Source organism: Halichoeres trimaculatus, unplaced genomic scaffold (genome assembly GCF_033239565.1).
Source record: "Halichoeres trimaculatus isolate MK-OKI-2021-1 unplaced genomic scaffold, fHalTri1.1 fHalTri1_scaffold_5, whole genome shotgun sequence".
Classification (NCBI taxonomy): domain Eukaryota; kingdom Metazoa; phylum Chordata; class Actinopteri; order Labriformes; family Labridae; genus Halichoeres; species Halichoeres trimaculatus.
Genome location: NW_027437183.1, coordinates 37,296,531 through 37,321,829, shown reverse-complemented (window position 1 = coordinate 37,321,829; position 25,299 = coordinate 37,296,531). Strand labels below are relative to the sequence as shown.

Sequence of the window (25,299 nt, the reverse complement as noted above, 5' to 3'; positions counted from 1 at the left end):
GAGGCATCAAATCTCGTTCTAGGATATCAGAAAAAATACAATATCTCATTTTTTTGAAAATTCAGGGGGTGAAAGGTCTTGTTTTCAAATTTATTATATTATATGTAAGTATTAAATCAGGGATCAGCATATGGCCCCTTTAACCCACCATGTTTACAGCACTTTGCAGCATTTAGCAGGTTACAATGGCAAGGAAAAACTGTGTTGGGGTTGGAGAGAGACAGATAGAGGAGAAAGAGTGGGAGAGAAAAGTATAGAGAGAAGGGACACACACACACACACACACACACACACACAGACGCAGACATAGTCTTAAGTTTGGCGTTGTGGCGATGGTTAAGGTGAAACCATGGGTCCACGGCAGCTGACCATCCCCTGCAACAGTCCAAAGCCGTAGCTACTGGAGTCTGACAGGAGCACATCACTGATCCAGAGGATCTGCAAGACAAACTCAGAGCCTCCCAGAGAGGTGTATGGTCAGTAACTATAACAGGACATTAAGACTAGAAGTTAGACTGACAGACAGAGAGGGAAACAGGAGCCCTGTGTGTCAGTTTCCCCACGGCAGTCTAAACCTATAGCAGCATGACTAAGAGCTGGTTCAGACCTGATCCAGCTCGAACTATAGGCTTTATCAAAAAGAAAAGTTTTAAGTCTACTCTCAAAGGTTGAGACTGTGTCTGCTCCCCGGATCTCAACTGGTGAGTTATTCCAAAGAAGAGGAGCCTGATAACTAAAGGCTCGACCTCCCATACTACTTTTAGAGAACACAGGTACAACGAGCAGGCCTGCATGCTTAGAACGCAATGACCTAGACGAATAAGATAGGATGACCCAATGATATTAAGCACTTTGTAAGTCGGAAGAAGAATTTTAAACTCTATTCTAGATTTTAATGGTAACCAGTGTAGAGACACTAACACTGGAGAGATGTGCTCTCTCCTCCTATTCCAACAACAAACTGTCTCACACTCTTGAAAACAGTAAGTTTTCTGCTTCTTAGTGCTGTGAGGACCTGCTGCGGCCATGGTTGCTACCATCTCACATCACCTATGACCCGTGAAACTTGACTGCAGCGCAAATGTTTGATTGACAACTGACTGGCAAATAATTATCTGATGTAAGCATTCAGGGGCAGGTTCCCTATGAATTGGATTGGATACACATATAGGTTGGTTTTTTGAATGACTAATCAAATTTGTCCTGTCAAGTTTTTGAATTTATGCAGTTTTGTTAACCCTTCAAAAAGCTACCGGGAAAGGAGGTTACGAGCAACTGGTTACTTAAAAGTGACGTGATGGAGACCCCTGCACACACACTTGATACACACACTGCAGTCAGAGTGTGGTTTACCGTCTGTTTTTTTTCCTGGTCCACTCTGAGTGAGGTCAAAGCTGTCCTCTGGTGTTTTCTGACAGCCCTGTTTCATTCCCAGGGTCCACTTTACCCCATTTAAGCTCTACCAACATGCACACAAGCACACACGCACAGTAACACTCAGGGGCTCCACCCCTCCATCACCTGAGCGGACAGGTTGAGTGAACAGGTTGACGGAACAATGATTAATTTGGCCTGATGGTCATTTCAGGGAGTGGAAACAGCAGCTGACGCTGAGTCACTGTGGGATACGCTCTCTGAAAGTCACAGAGAGCAGAGCTCTGAGTGGGTACTGACTCTGAACAGCAGCAGCAGGCTCTCTGAAGAAGCAGACAGAGTCAGATCCAGCCTGTTTCAGCGTGAGGAGGACTGTGACCTTAAAGCATAAAGGCAGCAACACAATCAAACTCTTCATGGTGTGTTTCTGAAAGTTTCAAAGATTTAAAGAGTCAGAACAAAAGAATTAGAGTTTCTCTCCTTTACTGATACAGCATGTCTCATGTGTAATGGTCTCTGCCTGAGGTCAGACTGCCCCCTGGTGGATTACTGTTCCTCATTGCTCTCATTTCATCTGATGAAACACCAAACAGCAGACATGAAAGGACTATTTAAAATAGAAGTGTTGATTTACTGTCGTCGACTCGGACTCTCATAGACTGTCCACATAGTTATTGGCTGCTTTATAGACTATTATAGACTGTTCTAAACCGTCATAACCTATAATATTGACTGTTATTGGTTGTTATATGGATTGATATAGATTGTTACAGATGTTTATACACTGTTATATGGACTAATATGGACTTTTACAGATTTTTAAGGACTGTTATGGACTGTAATTGGCTGTTAAAGACTGTTATATAGCTTGTTATTGGCTGTTATATGGACTGTTATAGACTGTAAAAAACAATGTTAATTGACCGTTATTGACTGTTATATGGATGGTTATAGACAGTTAAAAATGTTTATGGACTGTTATAGACTGCTATTGGCTGTTATTGGACTGTTATAGATGTTAATGAACTGTTATAGACAGCTATTGACCGTTATATGGATGTTAAATGTTATACGTTATAAATAAAGCGGTTAGGTGCCTGACGGGTTATACTGGGCACACTGTTTAGACATGTCTGAAACGTCTACTTCCCCTTCCTGTTAGTGGTTGTGGGGTGTTTTTCACAGATCGTTCAGTTGCTTGATTCACAACTGATGTTTGGTCAGCCTTCAGTCAACACTTAGGGACAAGTTCACACATCATCATCATCATCATCATCATTGTCATCCCCTTCATTTTCTGAAAGAGTGTATCTATGAAGTACTTCAGAGAGAGACAGGTTCAAGTAGAATAAGAAAGGAAAAGATTTAATGATAAAAAACAGACATGGAGCCACGGCTGAAAGTTTACAGAAAGAGAAACACACACTCCATTGGTTCCACACAGTGCCATGTTATCTGTGTGTGTGTGTTAGTGTGAAAAAAAACAAACACCGAGACATAAAAACATGGTTTTACTTCCACCTGTCCAGGATTCTGTTCTGCAGGCGGTTCTGGTTGAACTGGTCAGGTTTTCAGAACTCAGTCTCCAGGATACAGATGAAGAGGTGTCTGACCCTGGTCGCCGGTCTAGATCAGAGACTTAAAGAACGTCTGTGAACTCAACATAAGGCTGATCATGTCATTGATCCCTCTGGTCAGCAGCTAACAGACGGTGCAAAACAGAAACTTCAGATGAACTGACTCAAGGGTGAAAATGGTTTTTGTTACTGGTCATAAAAACTCTGCTGAGAAACAACCAACAGCCGTCTGTGGCCCATCTGTAATTTGGGCTTGTTTTAAAAACATGATGAGAGAGAATCCAGAGGAGACTGAAAACTGAAAACCTGCCCAAAGAAACTCAGGAGTCCCCAAAAACAAGATCCACCAGGAGCTGGAAACACCTGTCTGCATCAAACACACACCTAACCTGTGTGTGTGTGTGTGTGTGTGTGTGTGTGTGTGTGTGTGTGTGTGTGTGTGTGTGTGTGCTGTGTCCACCAGACTCAGTAGAGTGTGTGTGTCCCTGAGATGGAGCTCTGATGGACACACACAAACACACACACACACATTCACAGAGTGAAAGAACAGATGTGAAAATAGCTGCCCTGTGTGTTGTTTCCTATAACTGTGAGACTGAGCATTGAGCATCATCATCATCATCATAATAGCCTCTCATTATGCTCCTCTGGGCCCAGAGCAGCGAGGTCAAAGGTCACAGATACTGGTGGAAGGTCAGGTGTTTGGCAGCATGAATGAAACTAAAGGTGAAGGTCTCCATCAGTCACATAATCTCAGGATCCAGAGGAGCACCCCCTGCTGGTCAAATGTGTCAGAGGAAGTTTGCGAGTGGTCTGCAGACCCATACTAACGCTTTGTGTATATATCTCTATATATATATTTACGAACCAGAACATGTCTCTGAAATAGGAGAACATGGTGACTTCTTGGCCTTCTATCTAGCCTGTCAGCAGTTTGATGGATCAGCCAATCACAGAGGAGGATTCTGGGATCATGGCTGAGTATTTGAAAGACATTTACAGCTTCATCTGAAACCACACTGGCTGAAACATTATTGCTCTGACTACATGACACAGGAACATGAGAGGCTGGCATCAAACAAACTCTGCCCGGTAACAGTGAGGAGTAACGGACAGCTAACAGAGCCAACCAGAGGCTGAGACCCACTGAGCCCAGGACCTGCTGTCTGTAGAGTTCTGACCCAGCAACAGAGGATGGACAGATGAATGCTGCAGAGTGACAGGAGCTCAGAGACCTACACAGTCTCACAGACAAAGAAGGACCGAGAAGGTAAGTCCAGCTTCTGAACCATCCAATGATGTGACTGCATATCAGACTCTGTCCAGCCGGGGACCAATGAGGTCCAGCTCTGCCTGCTGGTCATCAGCTCTTCATTTCCTCGTCGTCAGCTGCAGGTGAGAGCACACCACATTATAAAAAAGAAAGTTCAATGTTTTAAAAATGTAACCCCAGGATAAAAAAGGTTTAGAGGAGTTCATCTCCTGACAAATAGCCCTGCAGAGGTGAAAGTCTGTCCTCCTGCACAGCGTCCTTGGTGACAGAGGCCCACAGCAGTGAGTCTCTGCAGTTTTGACAGATGAGGTCTCCTGAGGACCAGCAGAGACTTGGTGGAGCTTTTTACAGCAGAGGAACAGATGAGAGTCCTGTCCAGTCTCTAACCCATTGAACCGTTCCTCCTCCCGTCACAGCAGAGAGGACAGAGGGACCACGTGGCCCACAGCCGGGCTCCTGTAGTCTGATCTGAGAGCCTCCACCCATCCTGCAGGTCAAATCTGAACTAACAGAGCCCTCAGAAGTCTGTCCAGAGGGGTCCAGTGAGCAATGTTTTAGTCCAGCGAAATAATGTCTGAATGACTGCCTTCAGTCCCGCCCCCTGCTGGTCCTCCTCCCCCAGTGATGACCCGGGTCTCGTGCAGGGAGGAGGCAGCGTGGGAGCTGGACTCATAGTGTCCACTGGAGGAGGAGACCAGGGCTGAGCTGGTGCTGGCTGCACTCTGCATGCTGCCCGTCAGATTGTCCAGGAACATCTGAGGCCGGTAGTGCTGAGGAGAAGACAAGACCAGGACCAGGATCAGAACAAGAACGCCATAACACCCTACAGACAGCTGGAGCGGGGGCTGGCTGCTAACAAACGGACTCTAAGATCCTGGATTAGGTTTGGGTAAACTAACCTTGACTAACCAGAACCACCCTGAGCTACAAACAGCTACAGACAAAAAAAAAGGAAACCACCTGCTCAGACTCCAACCCCACTTGAAGATGGAGGAGAAAATAATCTGTGCGGTGTGTCATTATCCAGAGTTTTATGATACGACGTGTGTACTCTACAGAGACCGGGAAAAAGGAGCAGGTTTGGTTGAAAGTCTCTGAGGAGACAGGTTTTAAAGGTAAGTTCTGTACATATTCGTTCCCAGCTGGATTTGCCTGCACGGGTCATCACTGAGTCCGACTGTGTTTTCCTCAGTGGAGTTTTGAGCCTGATAGAGAGGAGGAAAGAGCGGGGCAGGGGCAGAGCCAGGGAAAAGATGGAAGTTCTCTGTGCTCCTCTCTTTCCTCCACCCCTTCATTATCCCCAGGGAGACCTCCGGGAACATGGGTCGGGGGTTCAAGGATGAGGTCACAGGGAACAGCCAGGCAGGGCCAGTGGAAATGGATTACCAGGGAGAGGCAGCAGGCCTTGATTGTGATCTCCAAAGCTTTCACACACTCTCCTGTTATGCTTTTGAACCCACAGCTCATTGTTTTTCAGATGCTCTTTTGGGCTTTCGGTCTTTATATGAACGGGCTCTCTACTTTGCCAGCACAGTGACGCGCGTCAGCCCCTCAGCTTGTCAAAATAGTCCAGCGTCCAGACTTCCGCGTTCACGTGGCGTGTTACAGGCGTGACGCTCGTTCAAATTTGTAAGTTCGCGTGCGGTGCGGTCGTGGCATAAGAGCTTCTGAATACAGAGCCAACATACACAGACAAACAAACACAGACACCTTTAAACAGACAGACAGAAACAGACTGACACAGACTCACTCACACAGACTGACAGACGGACAGTTGAGTGTTTTAAGGGTCTGTATCAGTAACAGTGAGTATCACAGCTGGGAGCTGGGCTGAGTTTTATTTCTAAGATTAAAATAAAACCAGGGTCTGTAAAACATCCCATTAGTTCAGAAAAACTAACAATATTCTTACTAAGAGTTCAGGGTTACTTTTAGATGCTTTGATGGCTCAGTCCTCTGCTCTGAAAACACAGTCGGACTCAGTGATGACCCTTGCAGGCAAATCCAGCTGGGAACGAATGTTTACAGAACTTACCTTCGAAACCTGTCTCCTCAGCGACTTTCACCCAAGCCTGCTCCTTTTTTTCTGGTCTCTGTAGAGTACACACGTCGTATCGTATAACTCTGGATGACACACCGCACAGATTGTTTTCTCCTCCATCTTCCGGCGGAGTTTGAGCCGGAGCAGGTGGCGGTTCCCCCCCAACGTCATCAAATCAATGACATTGTGGGGGAATGTCATCGCTGATTGAATGCCTCGGCACAGCCCCACGCGAATTTGCATCTGCTGCCCAAACCCGCGAACACTCCAAACGCCCTAAACACACCGCGTCTAACGCCCCAAACGTGCCGGCCGAGGTGAATCAGCATCTAAACGCGTCTTTGCATTGACCTTGTGTCTAACCACGCCGCAAATCCGGGTTTGGTGTGGCTGTACCATAAAAGTACAGCTGGAGGCTGTTAGCTGTTGGTACCCCTGCTTCAGTCTGAGGACACCTGATTAAACATGCTGAGGTTTAGGCCTCACAGTCTTACCTGGGGATCTGCTTGAATTAAGGAGAACAAATCCAGACCTGCAGACAGAAGACATGGAAGCAGGTTATAACAGCTCCACACTGTGACGCACAGACATTGTTTTCCGTCCTTACTTACTCTGCATGTCTGTTGGGATGGTGGCCAATGTGGATGGGTGGAAGGGGACTGCATAGTCAGCAAGAGTGGATGTCAGGTAGGATGGGTCCAGAGCCTGGACGTTTGGGACCCGCACGGTGGGCTGATAGGTCAGCACGCTGAAGGGACACAGCAAACCCTGTTCTGAAAGGTGTCTCTGAAAGCACTGGGACTGTACACTATCGTGTGTGAAGACCACTCACCCCTTGGAGGGCATCTCTTCGGTTTTGGAGATGTAAACGCAGCGCTGCTTCTTCAGCGGGGGGTCAGCCCCCTCTTCATCGTCGTCATCGTCCGAGCTCTCCAGGGTCAGGTCGATCACGTCAGCCTTCTTGGCGGAGCTGGGCTCAGCAGAAGGAGGGGCAATGGAGGACTGACGCACAGGAGGAGACGCTGAGAGAGAAAAGATAAAACACTGAGCTGGATCTTAGCCCTGTCCATACCCAGTCAGCACCTGACTGAAGGAGGGAGAATCTGCCTCCACCGACACCTGCCGACTCCTCAGCAGGTATGAGAGACAAATGATTGACTCACTCTCTATTTTTGGGATGGACTGAGAGGACACCTTCACAGCCTCTTTCTTTGGTCTCATGGGGCACCAGGTCCCGTCCTCCTGGAACTTTATTTCGTCTACGTCCGAGCAGTCGTTCAGGATCTCCAGGAACAAACTGAAGTAAAATAATAACAATGAACCCCTTCACAGCAACAGACCAGCTCCCTGAGTCAACACTGACCAGCTCTGTGGACCTGTCTCTGTGCTACTGAGCTTCTTACAGGCTCTCAGGACCATCAGTCTTTAGAGATTTTAACCTCTCATGTCAATGTTAACATGCATGAACACAACAAATGAACAAACACCCTCAGCATCCAAAGATCACATGCAACTGCCACAGGATGAACAAATTTAGCAACTGGATTACAATTCTGAAGTTCTTGGTTCAAAACTTTAAAGATGAGCAGATTTAATTATTAATCTAATGCAAATAATATGCAAATCACACACCCAGCCCCTCCCCCCCAGATGCTCCCCTCCACGCCAAAAAAGTGACCGAAAGTTGAAACTGAAAAGACAGTATGCGAAAAAAGTGTGATCAAAAAAGATAAACGTCACTGGAATTCTACACGGTCATCGGTAGAACAGTGTGTGTGTGTGCGCGCGTGTGTTTTTGTGTGTGTGTGTGTGTGTGAGAGACGGTCTGAGTGAATATGGTGTGTGTGGGGCAGGAGTACATTATTTTGGTCTTTGTTTCCTCAATAAATGTGCGGTTGTGCACAAGGAGCACCTTTTTTTCCTCCTCTTTAGTCTTTTCCCTCACTTTGGCCCGGACTCCTAGACACCGGTTACCAGCAAGCAAATAAATGTTACTCAGCTTTCCCATCTACGGTTCGGAGACAGACTGAAGTCCCGGAGTCAACAAGACGAAATGCCAATTAAAACCCAAAACATATGTTCACCTGCATTTCTACAGGATTTACATCACAGGAGAAAGAGCAAAATATGAACAAAAATAACCCGTATCTCAACAACACAAGAACACAGGCCAGGCACTTTCGGTATACTCTATTAAACGTCTGCACTAACAAACTATCGCGAGACCTCAAAGAGGGTGGGGTATTACAACCTGCAGAGGCAGAGAAGCGCTGTGCCTCATCGATGCCCACGTTAATCAGCGTTAGACCTTAGTACGCATGCGCGAACCTGCAAAACGTTGTGATTTCAAGTAAACAGTCTCTCTCTCTCCCTCTCAGAGTCTCTGCCTCCGACGCACATTACAAGCATGAAGCCAGCCCGAGACGCTGTCTGTCCCCTCTGTTAGCCTCCCTCTTATTGACAAATCAGAAATTTCCTTTTTTTATTTTTTAATTATGACAAATTGTAGACGAACAACTGGAAAAAAAACATTTTCTATAAAAAAAAAAATATATATTTTTTTTTTTTCTTGTTAGCCTAGGGGAGGCACTGCCTCCCCTGCCTCCTCTGACCACACACCACTGTTTGGTTACATTCCCAGGGCTTGAAGCAGGAAAAAATCCTGTGCCTGAAAGCGGGGGGGGGGTATTTACTGCGTTTAATATTGTTTTTATTATTAATAATAATAATAATAATAATAATAATAATAATAATAATAATAATAATAATAATAAAAACAACATTTAACACAGTAACACTAATTTTTTTGTTCACACAAACGGTCAGTCAGCGATACAGCATAAGTACCTGTGGCCATCGCTTCTGGTAGGGTCCACAATTTTGTTGTTGGATAATTATGTTTGATATGATCAAGGCGGATGATGAAATGCTAAAGTTTACCTGAAATAGATTTAAAACCTTTTTAAATATAAATGACCCCTGTGCACACTCAAATAAAGACTACCTAAATCAGGTATTCAGCTTGAAATGGTTGTGCTCCTTAAATATGAAAATATGCAGACTATTGAAACAAAGTAATTAAAGGAGGAGCATAATATTGCATTCAATGAAAGTTGTGAAGGTTGAAGATTAATTGAAAAAATAAAAACTAAACTGAAAAAGCTTTCTAGAAACACTGTCTACTTTAATATTTATTTACAACAGCAATTTTTCACTAATAAACTAGTACCATACTTTCTGGACTACAAGTCACTTCGTAGTACTATCATACATTTTTTGAGGTCGTATCAGTCAAAAAAATGCGTCATGAAGACGAAAATAACGTAGGCTTACATAAGTCACACTGGACCATAAGTTTCATTTATTTAGAATGATTTGGTTTGTTTACAGTATTTCCAGAGTGAACTTTTTACATATAACTTTTAAAATGTTTGTTTATTAGGAGGTTTAAATACTGTTCCTACGGCTTCTCATATCTATGATCAGTTTCACTTCTCTACGTGTCCTCCTGTCTTCTCCTCCTCCCCTGCTCAAGGTGAGTGTTGCTGGTGAGAACGGTGCACTGTGAGCTTAAATGAGCTCCGTCTGATAAATGTCCTCACTTTTAACAAGTTACGGAATATTTGGCGCTAGATTGTGACTTAAATCCCGGAATCCGTTTACCATAGAGAGCAAATAAGACGCGAGGAAGTTTTAAAACACGTTATCAGGCGCTAAACACCGGGAGCTGTCACAGTGTCCGAGACGAAGGCTGAAGACCAGCGCGTCTGGGGCGCCTCTCAGTAGAAGACTTTGCGAAGGGACCAGTGAGCAAACACTGTGTGCAGGCGGTGCTCGTGGGAGTTGTGGTGTCGTAGTCTCATACTGCAATGGGTTTAGTATTTCAGATGCCGTTTCAGAAAACTACAATTAAATAATTCAACCCGCCGAAGTCGCTAGTAGGAGTGACGGTTTTACTGAAATTCGCATGGATGAAAAATACATCCATGCGCGCCCGATTGCGTGATTACAGACTCGCTGGCGGCGCAGTTTTCGAGCGGGTATCCCGATTACGTGGTAAACTTGCTCTCTGAAGCCAAGCTTCTTTGTTGTCCAAAAACATCTCTCAATATCACTGCTTCATTATAAGGGGTTGCTACTCCGCTTCTGCTCTCCGCCTCCGTCATTAATTACTCTCTTCACGAAGCATATTTATCTGACAAATTAGACGGACAGTGCCATATTGGACGATCGTTCTGCCAGTCACACTCATCATAGACCAATACGCATCAAGCCACGGTATGACGTAGCGGATTTGGGCCGCTGCTGCTTGTTTGTGAAAGAGAGGCGGGAGCTGCTCTCTGCAGCTCCCGCCTCTCTTTCCTGACTGGTTCAGTCGGAACTCGATCGAGTGAAATCAACGGAGGGCAGCCAGACCGACTTGCAGGATTTCACAATCTGGCAGGTTTGTCTACACCGGATTTCCGGCACTATGCCTGAGGTCTTCAAGCCCTGCATTCCTCTGTTGTCCCTGCACTTTACGACTGTCAGGTTGACATCAGTTCAATAAGAATGGATCGGTTTCTCAGAAACACAGTTTTAGGGTTCATCATCTCAGTCATGTCTGAGTTTGAAACTGACCCGTCGATGATGAGGCTCTCGTACGCCGCCTTCTTGTCACACACAGGACAGATCCAGGTGGGCTTCTTCTCGTTCATCTGCAGGTAGAGTGCAGCGTCAAAGCACTGCAGGTGGGAGCAGGTGACCGCCCGGCACGGCACTGTGAGCCTCATCTTACCCAGCTGCAGGACAAAACATACACACATACACACACACACACACACACACACACACACACACACACACACACACACACACACACACACACACACACACACACACCCACACTTAGTCAGTCAGTCTCTTAGTGATGAAGGCTCACACTTAGCGAAAGTGAAATATCAATCTGGACTTGTTTGTGAGGTCATTTATCTCAGACAAAGAGCTGTGCGCTGGATGCTCCCACTCTCCAGTCCTCTGATGATGTTTATTATTAGGCTCTGGTGCCCCCCAGTGGCCATTATGAAAAGAATCAACAATAGTGTGACTGTGGTTTAGTAGCACAGTGGGTAATCTCACATTCAGAAGGTTGGGGTTCCACATGTAGGGGTGCCTTTGAGCATGACACTGAGCCCTGAACGGTGGTCAGAGCTCTGTCACCAGTCAGTGTGAGAACATGGTGTGAATGGATGAATGTGTCTAACTTTGTAAAACACTTTGACTGGACTGAAAATGCTATACAATCACACCATAGACTGTAAAAAAATGGACGTCCGCTTGCTCGGCTCGAAGTGAGGTCCCCACAAAAACTGCTCCCCCTGGTGGCTGGCTGCAGTATAGGTTAAAAAATCTGGCTCTCCAGCCATTCCAGATGGGCTGTGGTCAAACTTTAAAAAATTATTACACCTCGTAGAAACGTTTCTCACGTCTGATTGTTGTGGTGATTTGAAGATATCATTTGGCTGTCTTGTATTAAGGTCCTCTTTTCTTCTGAAAAGCTTCATTTTCATTAGTTATTCAAGATTAAAAAACGAGGCTTAACATGACGTTTAACGATGACTGACAGCTGCTGTTCTCGTGTATTTTTTTCGGGGTTTGTAAAATATGTCGGGAGGTAGAGTCAAGAAGTGATTAGACCCTTGAAACAAAAAATAATTATTATTATTATTTTTGTGACTCAGCTCCACTCAGATTCTCCCAGAATCCCTCATCGTCTCAACTGCGCAGACTCTGGCTGCAAACTGCTACAATGGTGGCGCCTGAGACGGCGGTATTTTGGCTTCAAAACCATACAATGATAAATGGCGGATGCTGTCCACTCTATATACAGTCTATGAATCAGACAGTCACAAACATCACAAACTACACTGCAGTTCTCTTACCGGACACATGAGGGAGACTCTGAGGCTGGTTGTGGCGATCTCACTGTCTGGATCTGCTGTCAGCTTCTCTTTGACTGTAAACACAGAGAGCAGAGCAAAGATTACAGACTTTTCTGATGAAAAACACAGGAAAAGAAACATCAGCACACCTTCATACACCTGCACCACAGAGCACAGACACCACAGGGACCTCTCTAATCTTAGTAACCTGTTATCACTCACGTCAGCCCACTTTCAAGTGGACGGGCCACATGCGGCCTGAAAGCAGCTGCCAACACAGGTGAAAACAGCACGTCACCTTCAACCCCAAAACCAAAACCAGCAAGGAAAATCAGTTTTTATTCTGCATGGATTGAAAAGTATTTATCTATTTTATCACCAAGTCTGACAACCAACTCTCTAATGAGTGAGTACTGAAAGATTATAATTTCCGTGGACACCACACTGATAAACATGGCACGTCTCAGACAAATTTTCCCGGTGGGATCTCATGAGGAGGCGGCTAAAAATTCAGAGTTTGACTGAGCCTTACAACCGGAGCTGTACTACATTAAGAGGACTTTCACATTTCAGGAGAGGACCACAACAGCTAAACTTAGCTGCTAATAATGCGCAGCCCAGCTAATGATCTTTGTCTGAAAATCTGACCAAACCAAATTTTTAACTGAATAGCCCTGGAGAAGAGGATATTACGATCCCTAGTTTGCCAAATTAGAGGCACAGCTCAGCTCATGTGACTGAAGGGCACCCTATAGCTGTTAGCCTGGAGACTCAAAGCCTGTGCCACTTCCAATATGGCTGTCCTAGCTGATTTGCTTCAAAAATCTGTTTTAGGAACTGAGAGATGAAATTGTACAGACTGTATCCATTAATTATTCAGTTCATGGCCAACACTTGTTTGTTACATGGTCTGTGCATCTTTTCTCTGTGAAGCTTTTTGTTGATGCCTTTGGTACAGTTTTGTTCACATGTGCTGAGTGCTGAAGAGAATCTTTGTAATAGACATTCTCATTCCTTAAAGTCTTCTGTTGAGTCTCTGAAACAATTAAAGGGATCACATGAAAAACTCAGTCTCAAGTTGAATCAGGAGTAAAAGGATAAATATGACACCATTCACTGAGGACTTCCTCTGAGATGAAGGACAGTCTCCAGTTTGTACTCCAGGTGAGCTCACCTGCTGTGGTAAATAGGACTTCTGTGCAGGACCTCTAAACACTTTCTGAAAACAGCAGTTATTTCTACTCAAATCTACAGTCTGTGATTCAGTCATTACATCCACACCCAGAGAAACATTGTGTGTGGTCACTGAGTATGTGTACTTACTGAGAGCCCTGGAGTGGTCTGGGTTCCTAATGCCCTTCATCCTCAGCCTCTGGAGGAGCAGAGGAGACGTCAGCTGCCTCACCAGGTACACTGACATGGAGTAGGTCTGAAAAGATGGAACAGCTCACTAATTCAGTCTGAAGGGGCGACGTCATGAGGAAACAGAAGGATTTCATCAAACACTCGCCCTTACTTTCCCGATCTCTGGAGCCCATGTGACTGAGATCTGGTTTGGCACGGCGGAGGAGAGTCTGACCAGCGAGGTGATGTTCAGAGGCCGACCCGGTCTCTTCTGCTCCACGCCGTTTTTAGGTGGAGGTGCGTAACCCTGTGGGAGTGACAGCTCCATCAGTGTCTGTGCCATTCGACATGTGTTTGACATGAGGACTGAAGAACTTACTGGTAAAGGAAACAGCTTCCCATTGACCTTTATACACAGACTGTTGGGGTAGTTGTCCTCCTGAGGGCAGCTGGTTTCTGACAAACAGAACCTGGACAACACAGAGACAGGCTGTTCAAAACCTTAGAGGAATCATCCCATCAAACCTTATAAATGCCTTACCAGATGATTTTGAAAACATGACAGGACACTATGAGGAAGATCTATTTTAATTGGACTGCCTTGCCACCTTCTTGCCCCGAGTCTCCCACACACTGTCATAAATTACGTTTAGTGAGGCGTGCGTTTTTTTGGAATTAAATGGAGATCAGATCACACTTCAAGGTAAGGTATTTATCAGTACAGTTACATAGCCCTACCATTTGAAACGTGACATTAAGCAAACACATTGCAGTAGATGGCTCTATGTAGCGCTATCGGCAGGCCGGTGCTTCAACGTATCTGTACACTAATGTGACAACAAGTAAACACTGTCAGTTCTTATGTAGTTAAGTAGCGGTCTATACATTTTTTAAATCTCTCTCCTGTTTCTCTTTCTTCAGCTCTTCTGTCCTTTTTCTAACAGTTAGGCTCCAGTGTCCACCATCACTACAAAATTAATCACAGAAATCATTTTCAGTAGAGATAAACACATATCTCTCTTCTCACCACTAAACTTTATCAGCTGGCTTGGTGTGTTCATAGAGACTTAGACCTTTAATATTGGTGCTGATAATCTCATGTTAAAGTGAGGATTACCATCAGGTATATATCTAGAAGGGAGACTTTTTCGAGTTCACTTAGAACTCCTCACAGCCCCTTTAAACACAGGAAGAAATACCTGTGTGTGAACTTAAAGCTTTGTTTTAACTTCTTCAGGTTGTTATCTTTTCAGCAGGTCAGAAAACTCACCTGAGCTGGATCTGGACCATGTAGTCCCTCCTGCCTCCTGGGAGGAAGTCTCTGTAAACAGAAACCTCTTTTATTTCCCCCATCAGTACAGACACAGGTGCTTTGCCTGAGACCAACCAGTCTTACCTGGATATGCAGACTTCTCGAACTTGCTGTGGCGTCAAGGCAAAGATGAAGTATTTTTCTTGGTGGTATCTTTGTGCAGTGCTCGCTCCTGAAAAAAAACACGACAACACACATGCTGAGAGTGACATAAGACAATTATACAGAGCACTAACTGACAAATATCTGGGTCCAGTATTGGTTTGGGAACACCATTCCTCTGACACACACACAAACTCGTACATAACTAACTCTACAAGTTCATTTTTTGGTTCTGCTGTTAAATCCAATGAAATGTGTAGGAACACTAATGAATAGGGCTGTCATTTTAATGCGTTAATTAGATTAATTAATCACACCGCAAATTAACGTGTTATAAAAAATAACGCAGATTGTTCTGGATCCACACGCGCGGGGCGTTCAAAGACACACTTGTTTTCAAATGTATGGCATTTACAAACCGTTAGGAAAAAGTGGTGCTCTCGTCAAAGGTCTCTGAATGTACCACACATGACGTCAGCAACATGCTTTAAACCGGGGGGGAAGCGAGAGTGATTTTTGGGGGACTGCCGTCCACATCTCGTTTATTCACACGTCCTTTTTGAAAATCTGTGGAAAATCAACCGTTTGCTCTAGCTCAATTCTGTAAAAAACTGATAATTCTACACTTTTTACTGCATCAAACAAGCCCTGAATGGTCCATATTTGTCCTGTATTTAAATCTAAAGAATTCTTTGGAAATTTCCTTCCATCTTCCTGGTGTCATGTTTCAGCTTGGGGCTGCTCTGCACCAATGAGCAACAGTTTGTGTGTTCAGAGCATGTAAAACTGAAAATACTTCACTTTTCTTTGATCCAAGACTTGAAAAAAGTGTTTTGTACATAGTTCCTCACAGTTTTTAGCCTTTAGCCCTGGTTCTCCTGACCTCATAGAAGTATAGAAGTTCATATTGCACTGAAAATTGAGTCCACATCGAGTAAAAATGTGACAGAAGCAAAAACCGTCCTAAAAATCAAATCAGCTTATCTTAGGTGCAGGACTGTGTAGATTTTGTAAAGATAGAACCATAACACTTTTTAATGTGTTCCTTATGCCTCAGGGTACCTCAAATTGTGTTGTATATATTCCCACCTTATTTCTAAATGTTTTTTAATGTCTTTTAATGTAATTTTAATGTCCTGGAATTCAAATTCTTTATTTTGGGACCTTAAGCAGATATGAGATTAAAATGTGATTAATTAGATTAATTAATTACAAATCCTGTAATTAATTAGATTAATTTTTTTTAATTGCCTGACAGCTCTACTAATGAAGAGTCTTGGTTTGGAGAACATGATGTGATAATGTCAGGTTCTGTTTTTTCCATGGCTCATGTCCATGTCTAAGCCACATATACACCAGCAGAAACAGAGAGCATCACAGACCCAGACTGGAAGGCTTGATGAGGACGTCCAGTACATCATAGAAGGGGAGGGGCTTCATCTGCACATCCGGGTGGACAGGGGGGATGAGGGGAGTGGGCTGCTGGAGATTCATGCTGGGTCTGCTGTAGCACCGGGGGGGTTGTTTCGTGGGTCCACTGGCTGCAGAGTTACACGGCTGACTCCTGTACACAAAAGCAGAGGTCAGAGGTCAGAAAAGAGGGGGACAGGGTTCATGTGCTTACTGTCATACAGCTGGGACTCTGGACCCCCTGCAGAGCCTTCTCAGCACAGACACCTAAGGCTCAGAGAAAAACCTGGTCTCATATCATACCAACAGGAACAAACAGCCAGGAAGCACTGCCTACACCAACAGTTTGTATAAACACAAACTGACAGCCAGACTGAGAAGAAGCAGGACCCTAAAAATCATCTTCCAGGAGAACACTTGACGAAACGTCCCCATCACTGAACACCACTCACTCCCTCACTGACTGACGGGCTGAACCTGCTCTCGGAGCTTCTCTCACTCTGCTTCCTCCTCCTCTGGTCTCTGTGTTTACAGTGTTGTTGTGATATCAGAGCAATAACTTCTGTCTGCTGATAAAGTCTACTGCCTCTCACAGATGCTGTGAGGTACGCGAACCCCACTAACATTCTAAATCAAAACGAATGTCAGTGAAGTGTTAGAAGAAGCAGTCTTATTTTAATTTAATGTCAGAAACACAGACCGTCAGTGACAGACACAGACCTGTTGTTAGCTGTTAGCCGCTGAAGCTAACAAACGCCAGTAAACTCTCAGCCTGTGTTCTGCAGATGTCTGGCTGAGCTTTGTGGTCATTAACATACACAAGTTCTTCGGTTTGTTCTCTAACAGGTGTCTCTTTCAGTCTACGCGGTGGCTAAAGCCAGTCTGACATCTGTTTTTATTCCTCCTACCTTAAACTCCTCTCTGTCCGCCATCTTGGTGTTCCGATCATCCCGCCCAGGAACAGTACATCCGGGTCACTCGGCTGCCTCAGATCACGTGATCTATGCACAGCTAGACGGGGTTCCAGTTGAATGGGTTTGTTGCTGTGAATGCAGTAATGCATTCACAGCATATGTTCTTCTGTGTCAAAAAAATTTATTAGGGGCTCGGGCTTCGAACGAGCCCCTCTCCTGCATAGCAAGCTATGCAGGAGAGGGGCTCGTGGCGAAGCCACGAGCCCCTAATGCTCTCCCGTTTCGCCTTTTTATGTTGAAATGCTGACTCAGCATTTCAACATATTGTTCTCCTGTGACTTTATTCTTCTTTTTCTTCTTCTTCTTCTTCTTCTTCTTCCGTACGTTTTTTGGTTCGCTAAAACTCCTTCAAATTTTGTCCGATTTTCACCATTCAAATTTTAAACTATTCAGCTTCTTCTGGAGAAGCGTGCTATGACTCTTGTGGTATATAACCCTTAAACTTTTTGAATTATTCAGCTTTTTATGAAAATTATTCCCCATCTGAAATGCATTGGAAACTTCAGCTTCTCTTGAAAAATCTCCTTCAACTTCCAGAAGTTCTAGCCTCCTCATACTTCCACTTACAGACTTCATTTAAACTTTAAAATATTCAGCTATCTTTCCACTCTTCAGGTTTTTATCTGCTCTTTAATATCTTTTACTGTTTTTGAGATTTCACTGTTCAAGCAACATAAACTTTTCCCACTTTGCCCTAAAATCTCAGCTTCCTAGAGTGCAATCATCGTTAGCTAGAGCTCGACACACTCTTGCAGAAAGGTTGCTGCTGTCTCTGGAAGAATTGTCATAACTTCTGAAATATTCACAGTAGTATCTTAAAAAATACATCACACTGTACCTAATCTTGTCCTGCTTCTGACAAAGTGGTTTTTAAAGCAAAAAACATCAAGCACTTTATCACAAAATGACCAGCTGTCATGAGGTTTTTACACCTTCAAGCCATCTGCTCCAATGTTAATTCCTGAGGAGTTTTCTCAAAGATCAGTGGAATTCCCCTCATTTGCAAACTGCTCTCAATGACACAGTTCATCATCTTCATACATGAAAGTTGCACCTTCAGCTTCCCCAGGATCTTGTGGTTCTTATGGTGTGTTTATTTTTATTGTAGCCCTCACGGTTTTGGCAAGATGACAGAAGATTCAGACTCTTGCTTCACCACAAAATGCCCAGAGTAACACATGAGCAGGGCAAAGTTCTGCAGCTGCAGACTAACGAGCATTTGTCTCCTTGACAACCTTTGATCTCATGCAGCTGTTTTTTACTAAGTAATCAAAACATCCAGGAACAAAGACACACATGCACTTCAGTTACTTATAACACCATACCTCCCCCTTTGAATTAATCTACATGCTCCACTATTCATACAACTTTTTCCCACACCTTATAATTCTCAAACTGCTACTTTTTCTTCTATTACTAGTGCTACATTAATCTCTGTACTGTTTGTTCCCCTATTTCTCCTACTTCTTCTCTCCATTCCACATTTTCAGCTCTGGCTCACATCTTAACCCCCTTTTTTAAAAACTTTTAAATGATTAAACTTTATTTAAAACATTTTACCAACAAAAACAGAGACTGAAATAATCTTCGGATCCCCTGCAACTCCTTCAACTTCAACTGCTTCTACATTTTGCAGACTTTGACTTAAAGACCTCATTCACATATTAAACTGGTCCTATTATCCTTTATCCTATTTACACATTAGTCATAGATTTCTGCTTTCTTCTACATTTTTGAAGCTTTCACTGTTTGATCTTTCTCTTATATTTATTCTTTTATTTGAACTCTTTTAGGATAATTTACATTTCCACTATATCTATTAAACCTCTCATCTCATGCAGCTGTTTATACTAACTCATCAAAACATTCAGGAACAAAGACACACATGTGTGTGTGCTCTTTCTGTCCCTCACACATCCCAGACCTTTACATGCAGTGACATTTCCATCACTACTTCAGTTACTTAAAATACCATACCTCCCCCTTTGACTTAATCCTCATGCTCCGCTATTCATACAATTTATTCCACAGCTTTTACTGCTTCTTCTCCTAATATTAGTGCTACATTAACCTCTGTACTTTTTTTTCTGCTACTTCTTATTCTCTCAATTCCACATTTTCAGCTCTGCTTCACATCTATAGCCTTTTTTAAACTTTTAAATCATTAAACTTTATTTAAACAATTTTACCAGCAATGACAGACACTTGAATAATCTGCTGATCCACTAAAACTCCTTCAACTTTAACTGCTTCTACATTTTGCAGACTTTGACTAGAGACTCTGTTCACACATTAAACTGGCCCCATTATCCTTTATACTATTTACACATTAGTCATAGATTTCTGATTTCATCTACGTTTTTGGAGATTTCACTGTTTGATCTTTCTCTCTTTTTTATTTTTATTTTTTAACTTCTATAGGCTTATTTATATTTTCCACTGTATCCACTGTCTTTATCCACTTTGTCTTCGCTTTATCATTTTCCTGACCTATTCTTTCTTTTCTTTCTCTCAACTTTTCTTTTACTTTCTATTTCATTTTTTCTCTTCTGCCTTTCTTCTTCACTTCTACATCACTTTTACCTCACCGTTTTTCTTAACTCCTTCTTTACTCTGTCTTCACTATTTCTCCCTTCCTCTTCTCTCCTTCTACACTCCAAATTTTCAGTTCATACTTTGTTCAACTATTTAGCTGTTTTCTTTCACATTTTCAGCTTTTTCCACTAGTATTTTCACTTCTTCAGCCTCAGCATTTCAACGCATTTCCTGCAAGGAAATGCAATTTCTCTAGTTATGTTGAAATGCTGACTCAGCATTTCAACATATTGTTCTCCTGTGACTTTATTCTTCTTTTTCTTCTTCTTCTTCTTCTTATTCTTCCGTACGTTTTTTGGTTCGCTAAAACTCCTTCAAATTTTGTCCGATTTTCACCATTCAAATTTTAAACTATTCAGCTTCTTCTGGAGATGCGTGCTATGACTCTTCTCATATGTAACCCTTAAACTTTTTGAATTATTCAGCTTTTTATGAAAATTATTCTCCATCTGAAATGCATTGGAAACTTCTGCTTCTCTTGAAAAATGTCCTTCAACTTTCAGAAGTTCTAGCCTCCTCATACTTCCACTTACAGACTTCATTTAAACTTTAAAATATTCAGCTATCTTTCCACTCTTCAGGACTTTGTCTGCTCTTTAATATCTTTAACTGTTTTTGAGATTTCAATGTTCAAGCAACATAAACTTTTCCCACTTTGCCCTAAAATCTTAGCTTCCTAGAGTGCAATCATCGTTAGCTAGAGTGCGACACACTCTTGCAGAAGGGTTGCTGCTGTCTTTGAAAGAATTGTCATAACTTCTGAAATATTTACAGTAGAAACTTAAAAAATACATCACACGGTACCTAATCGTGTGCTGCTTCTGACAAAGTGGTTTTTAAAGCAAAAACATCAAGCACTTTATCACAAAATGACCAGCTATCATGAAGTTTTTACACCCTCACGCCATCTCCTCCAATGTTAATTCCTGAGGAGTTTTCTCAAAGATCAGTGGAATTTCCCTCATTTGCAAACTGCTCTCAATGACACAGTTCTGCATCTCCATACATGAAAGTTGCACCTTCAGCTTCCCCGGGATCTTGTGGTTCTTATGATGTGTTTATTTTTATTGTAGCCCTCACGGTTTTGGCAAGATGACAGAAGATTCAGACTCTTGCTTCACCACAAAATGCCCAGAGTAACACATGAGCAGGGCAAAGTTCTGCAGCTGCAACTTAACGAGCATTCGTCTCCTTGACAGTCTGTCATCTCACACAGCTGTATGTACTAGCTCATCAAAACAGTCAGGAACAAAGACACACATGTACTAAAGTTATTTATAACACCATACCTCCCCCTTTGACTAAATCTACATGCTCCACTATTCATACAACTTTTCCCACACCCTATTATTCTCAAACTGCTACTTTTTCTTCTATTACTAGTGCTACATTAATCTCTGTACTGTTTTGTCCCCTACTTCTCCTACTTCTTCTCTCCATTCCACATTTTCAGCTCTGGTTCACATCTTAACCCCCTTTTTTAAAAACTTTTAAATGATTAAACTTTATTTAAAACATTTTACCAACAAAAACAGAGACTGAAAAAATCTTCTGATCCACTGCAACTCCTTCAACTTCAACTGCTTCTACCTTCTGCAGACTTTGACTTAAAGACCTCATTCACACATTAAACTGGTCCTATTACCCTTAATCCTATTAACACATTAGTCATCGATTTCTGCTTTCTTCTACATTTTTGAAGATTTCACTTTTTGATCTTTCTCTTATTTTTATTATTTTATTTGAACTCTTTTAGGATAATTTACATTTCCACTATATCTATTAAACCTTTCATCTCATGCAGCTGTTTATACTAACTCATCAAAACATTCAGGAACAAAGACACACATGTGAGTGTGCTCTTTCTGTCCCTCACACATCCCAGACCTTTGCATGCAGTGACATTTCCATCACTACTTCAGTTACTTAAAATACCATACCTCCCCCTTTGACTTAATCCTCATGCTCCACTATTCATACAATTTATTCCACAGCTTTTACTGCTTCTTCTCCTACTATTAGTACTGCATAAACCTCTGTTTTTTTCCTATTTCTGCTAATTGTTATCCTGTCCATTCCACATTTTCAGCTCTGCTTCACATCTATAGCCTTTTTTAAACTTTTAAATCATTAAACTTTATTTAAACAATTTTACCAGCAATGACAGACACTTGAATAATCTGCTGATCCACTAAAACTCCTTCAACTTTAACTGCTTCTACCTTCTGCAGACTTTGACCTTAGACTGTTCACACATTAAACTGGCCCCATTATCCTTTATGCTATTTACACATTAGTCATAGATTTCTGATTTCATCTACGTTTTTGGAGATTTCACTGTTTGATCTTTCTCTCTTTTTTTATTTATTTTTTAACTTCTATAGGCTTATTTATATTTTCCACTGTATCCACTGTCTTTATCCACTTTGTCTTCGCTTTGTCATTTTCCTTACCTATTCTTTCTTCACTTTCTCTCAACTTTTCTTTTACTTTCTATTTCATTTTTTCTCTTCTGCCTTTCTTCTTCACTTCTACATCACTTTTACCTCACCGTTTTTCTTAACTCCTTCTTTACTCTGTCTTCACTATTGCTCCCTTCCTCTTCTCTCCTTCTACACTCCAAATTTTAAGTTCATACTTTGTTCAGCTATTTAGCTATTTTCTTTTACATTTTCAGCTTTTTCCGCTAGTATTTTCACTTCTTCAGCCTCAGCATTTCAACGCATTTCCTGCAAGGAAATGCAATTTCTCTAGTTATGTTGAAATGCTGACTCAGCATTTCAACATATTGTTCTCCTGTGAATTTATTCTTTTTTTTCTTCTTCTTCTTATTCTTCCGTACGTTTTTTGGTTCGCTAAAACTCCTTCAAATTTTATCCGATTTTCACCATTCAACTTTTAAACTATTCAGCTTCTTCTGGAGAAGCGTGCTATGACTCTTGTGGTATTTAACCCATAAACTTTTTGAATTATTCAGCTTTTTATGAAAATTATACTCCATCTGAAATGCATTGGAAACTTCAGCTTCTCTTGAAAAATTTCCTTCAACTTTCAGAAGTTCTAGCCTCCTCATACTTCCTCTTACAGACTTCATTTAAACTTTAAAATATTCAGCTATCTTTCCACTCTTCAGGTTTTTGTCTGCTCTTTAATATCTTTTACTGTTTTTGAGATTTCACTGTTTGAGCAACATAAACTTTTCCCACTTTACCCTAAAATCTCAGCTTCCTAGAGTGCAATCATCGTTAGCTAGAGTGCGACACACTCTTGCAGAAAGGTTGCTGCTGTCTTTGAATAAATTGTCATAACTTCTGAAATATTTACAGTAGAAACTTAAAAAATACATCAAACAGTACATTATCTTGTGCTGCTTCTGACAAAGTGGCTTTTAAAGCAAAAACAACAAGCACTTTATCACAAAATGACCAGCTGTCATGAAGTTTTTACACCCTGAAGCCATCTGCTCCAATGTTAATTCCTGAGGAGTTTTCTCAAAGATCAGTGGAATTTCCCTCATTTGCAAACTGCTCTCAATGACACAGTTCTGCATCTTCATACATGAAAGTTGCACCTTCAGCTTCCCCAGGATCTTGTGGTTCTTATGGTGTGTTTATTTTTATTCTAGCCCTCAAGGTTTTGGCAAGATGACAGAAGATTCAGACTCTTGCTTCACCACAAAATGCCCAGAGTAACACATGAGCAGGGCAAAGTTCTGCAGCTGCAGACTAACGAGCATGTCTCCTTGACAACTTTTGATCTCATGCAGCTGTTTATACTAGCTCATCAACACATCCTGGAACAAAGACACACATGCACTTCAGTTACTTATAACACCATACCTCCCCCTTTGACTTAATCTACATGCTCCACTATTCATACAACTTTTTCCCACACCTTATGATTCTAAAACTGCTACTTTTTCTTCTATTACTAGTGCTACATTAATCTCTGTACTTTTTTCCCCCCTATTTCTCCTACTTCTTCCCTCCATTCCACATTTTCAGCTCTGGTTCACATCTTAACCCTTTTTCTTTACATTTAAATGATTCAACTTTATTAAAAAACGTTTTACCATCAAAAACAGAGACTGAAATAATCTTCTGATCCACTGCAACTCCTTCAACTTCAACTGCTTCAACCTTCTGCAGACTTTGACCTAAAGACCTCATTCACACATTAAACTGGTCCTATTACCCTTAATCATATTTACACATTAGTCATAGATTTCTGCTTTCTTCTACATTTTTGAAGATTTCACTTTTTGATCTTTCTCTTATTTTTATTCCTTTATTTCAACTTTGTTAGGATGATTTACATCCACTATATCTATTAAACCTTTCATCTCATGCAGCTGTTTATACTAACTCATCAAAAAATTCAGGAACAAAGACACACATGTGTGTGTGTGCTCTTTCTGTCCCTCACACATCCCAGACCTTTACATGCAGTGACATTTCCATCACAACTTCAGTTAGTTAAAATACCATACCTCCCCCTTTGACTTAATCCTCATGCTCCACTATTCATACAATTTATTCCACAGCTTTTACTTGTCAAACTACTACTACTTCTCCTAATATTAGTGCTACATAAACCTCTGTATTTTTTCCTATTTCTGGTAATTCTTATTCTGTCCATTCCACATTTCCAGCTCTGCTTCACATCTATAGCCCTTTTTAAACTTTATTTAAACAATTTTACAAACAAAGACAGACACTAAAATAATCTTCTGGTCCACTGCAACTCCTTCAACTTCAACTGCTGCCACCCTCTGCAGACTTTGATTTGAGATTCTGTTTACACATTAAACTGGTCCTATTATCCTTTATGCTATTTACACATTAGTCATAGATTCCTGATTTCTCTTTTTGAATTACTACTTCTTCTTCTAATATTAGTGCTTCATTAACCTCTGTGCTTTTTTTCTGCCACTCCTTCTTCTCTGAATTCCACATTGTCAGCTCTGCATCACATCTATAGCCGTTTTTAACTTTTAAATCATTAAACTTTATTGAAACAATTTTACCAGCAAAGGCAGACACTAAAATAATCTGCTGATCCACTAAAACTCCTTCAACTTCAACTGCTTCTACCTTTTGCAGACCTTGACTTAAGACTCTGTTCACACATTAAACTGGCCCTGTTATCCTTTATGCTATTTACACATTAGTCATGGATTTCTGCTTTCTTCTACATTATTGGAGATTTCACTGTTTGATCTTTCTCTCTTTTTTATTTTTTTTATTAATTTTAACTTTTATAGGCTTATTTATATTTTCCACTGTATCCACTGTCTTTATCCACTTTGTGTTCACTTCATTTTCCTTAGCTATTTTTTCTTCACTTTCTCTCAACTTTTCTTTTACTCTTTTCTCA

The 25,299-nt window shown here is 41.9% G+C and overlaps 1 protein-coding gene across 2 annotated transcripts; it reads right to left on the bottom strand.

Annotated features, from left to right (window-relative positions):
• Nucleotides 1-2,718: 2,718 nt before the first annotated feature.
• On the bottom strand, nt 2,719-17,365 carry pias2 (protein inhibitor of activated STAT, 2). 2 transcript variants are annotated; one of them, XM_074671063.1, is made up of 14 exons: nt 17,263-17,365; nt 16,327-16,508; nt 14,927-15,014; nt 14,801-14,851; nt 13,910-14,000; nt 13,703-13,837; nt 13,510-13,615; nt 12,187-12,260; nt 10,886-11,046; nt 7,429-7,562; nt 7,098-7,287; nt 6,877-7,013; nt 6,760-6,797; nt 2,719-4,994 (listed from the first exon to the last, which is right to left on the bottom strand). In XM_074671063.1, exons 1-14 carry the CDS (start codon nt 17,301-17,303, stop codon nt 4,779-4,781), a joined length of 1,644 nt encoding a protein of 547 aa, XP_074527164.1. In that variant the 5' UTR covers nt 17,304-17,365; the 3' UTR covers nt 2,719-4,778. The 2 variants fall into 2 exon arrangements, with proteins under 2 accessions (XP_074527164.1, XP_074527165.1); XM_074671064.1 differs by lacking the exon at nt 17,263-17,365 and adding an exon at nt 17,075-17,249.
• Between the last annotated feature and the right edge of the window lie 7,934 nt (nt 17,366-25,299).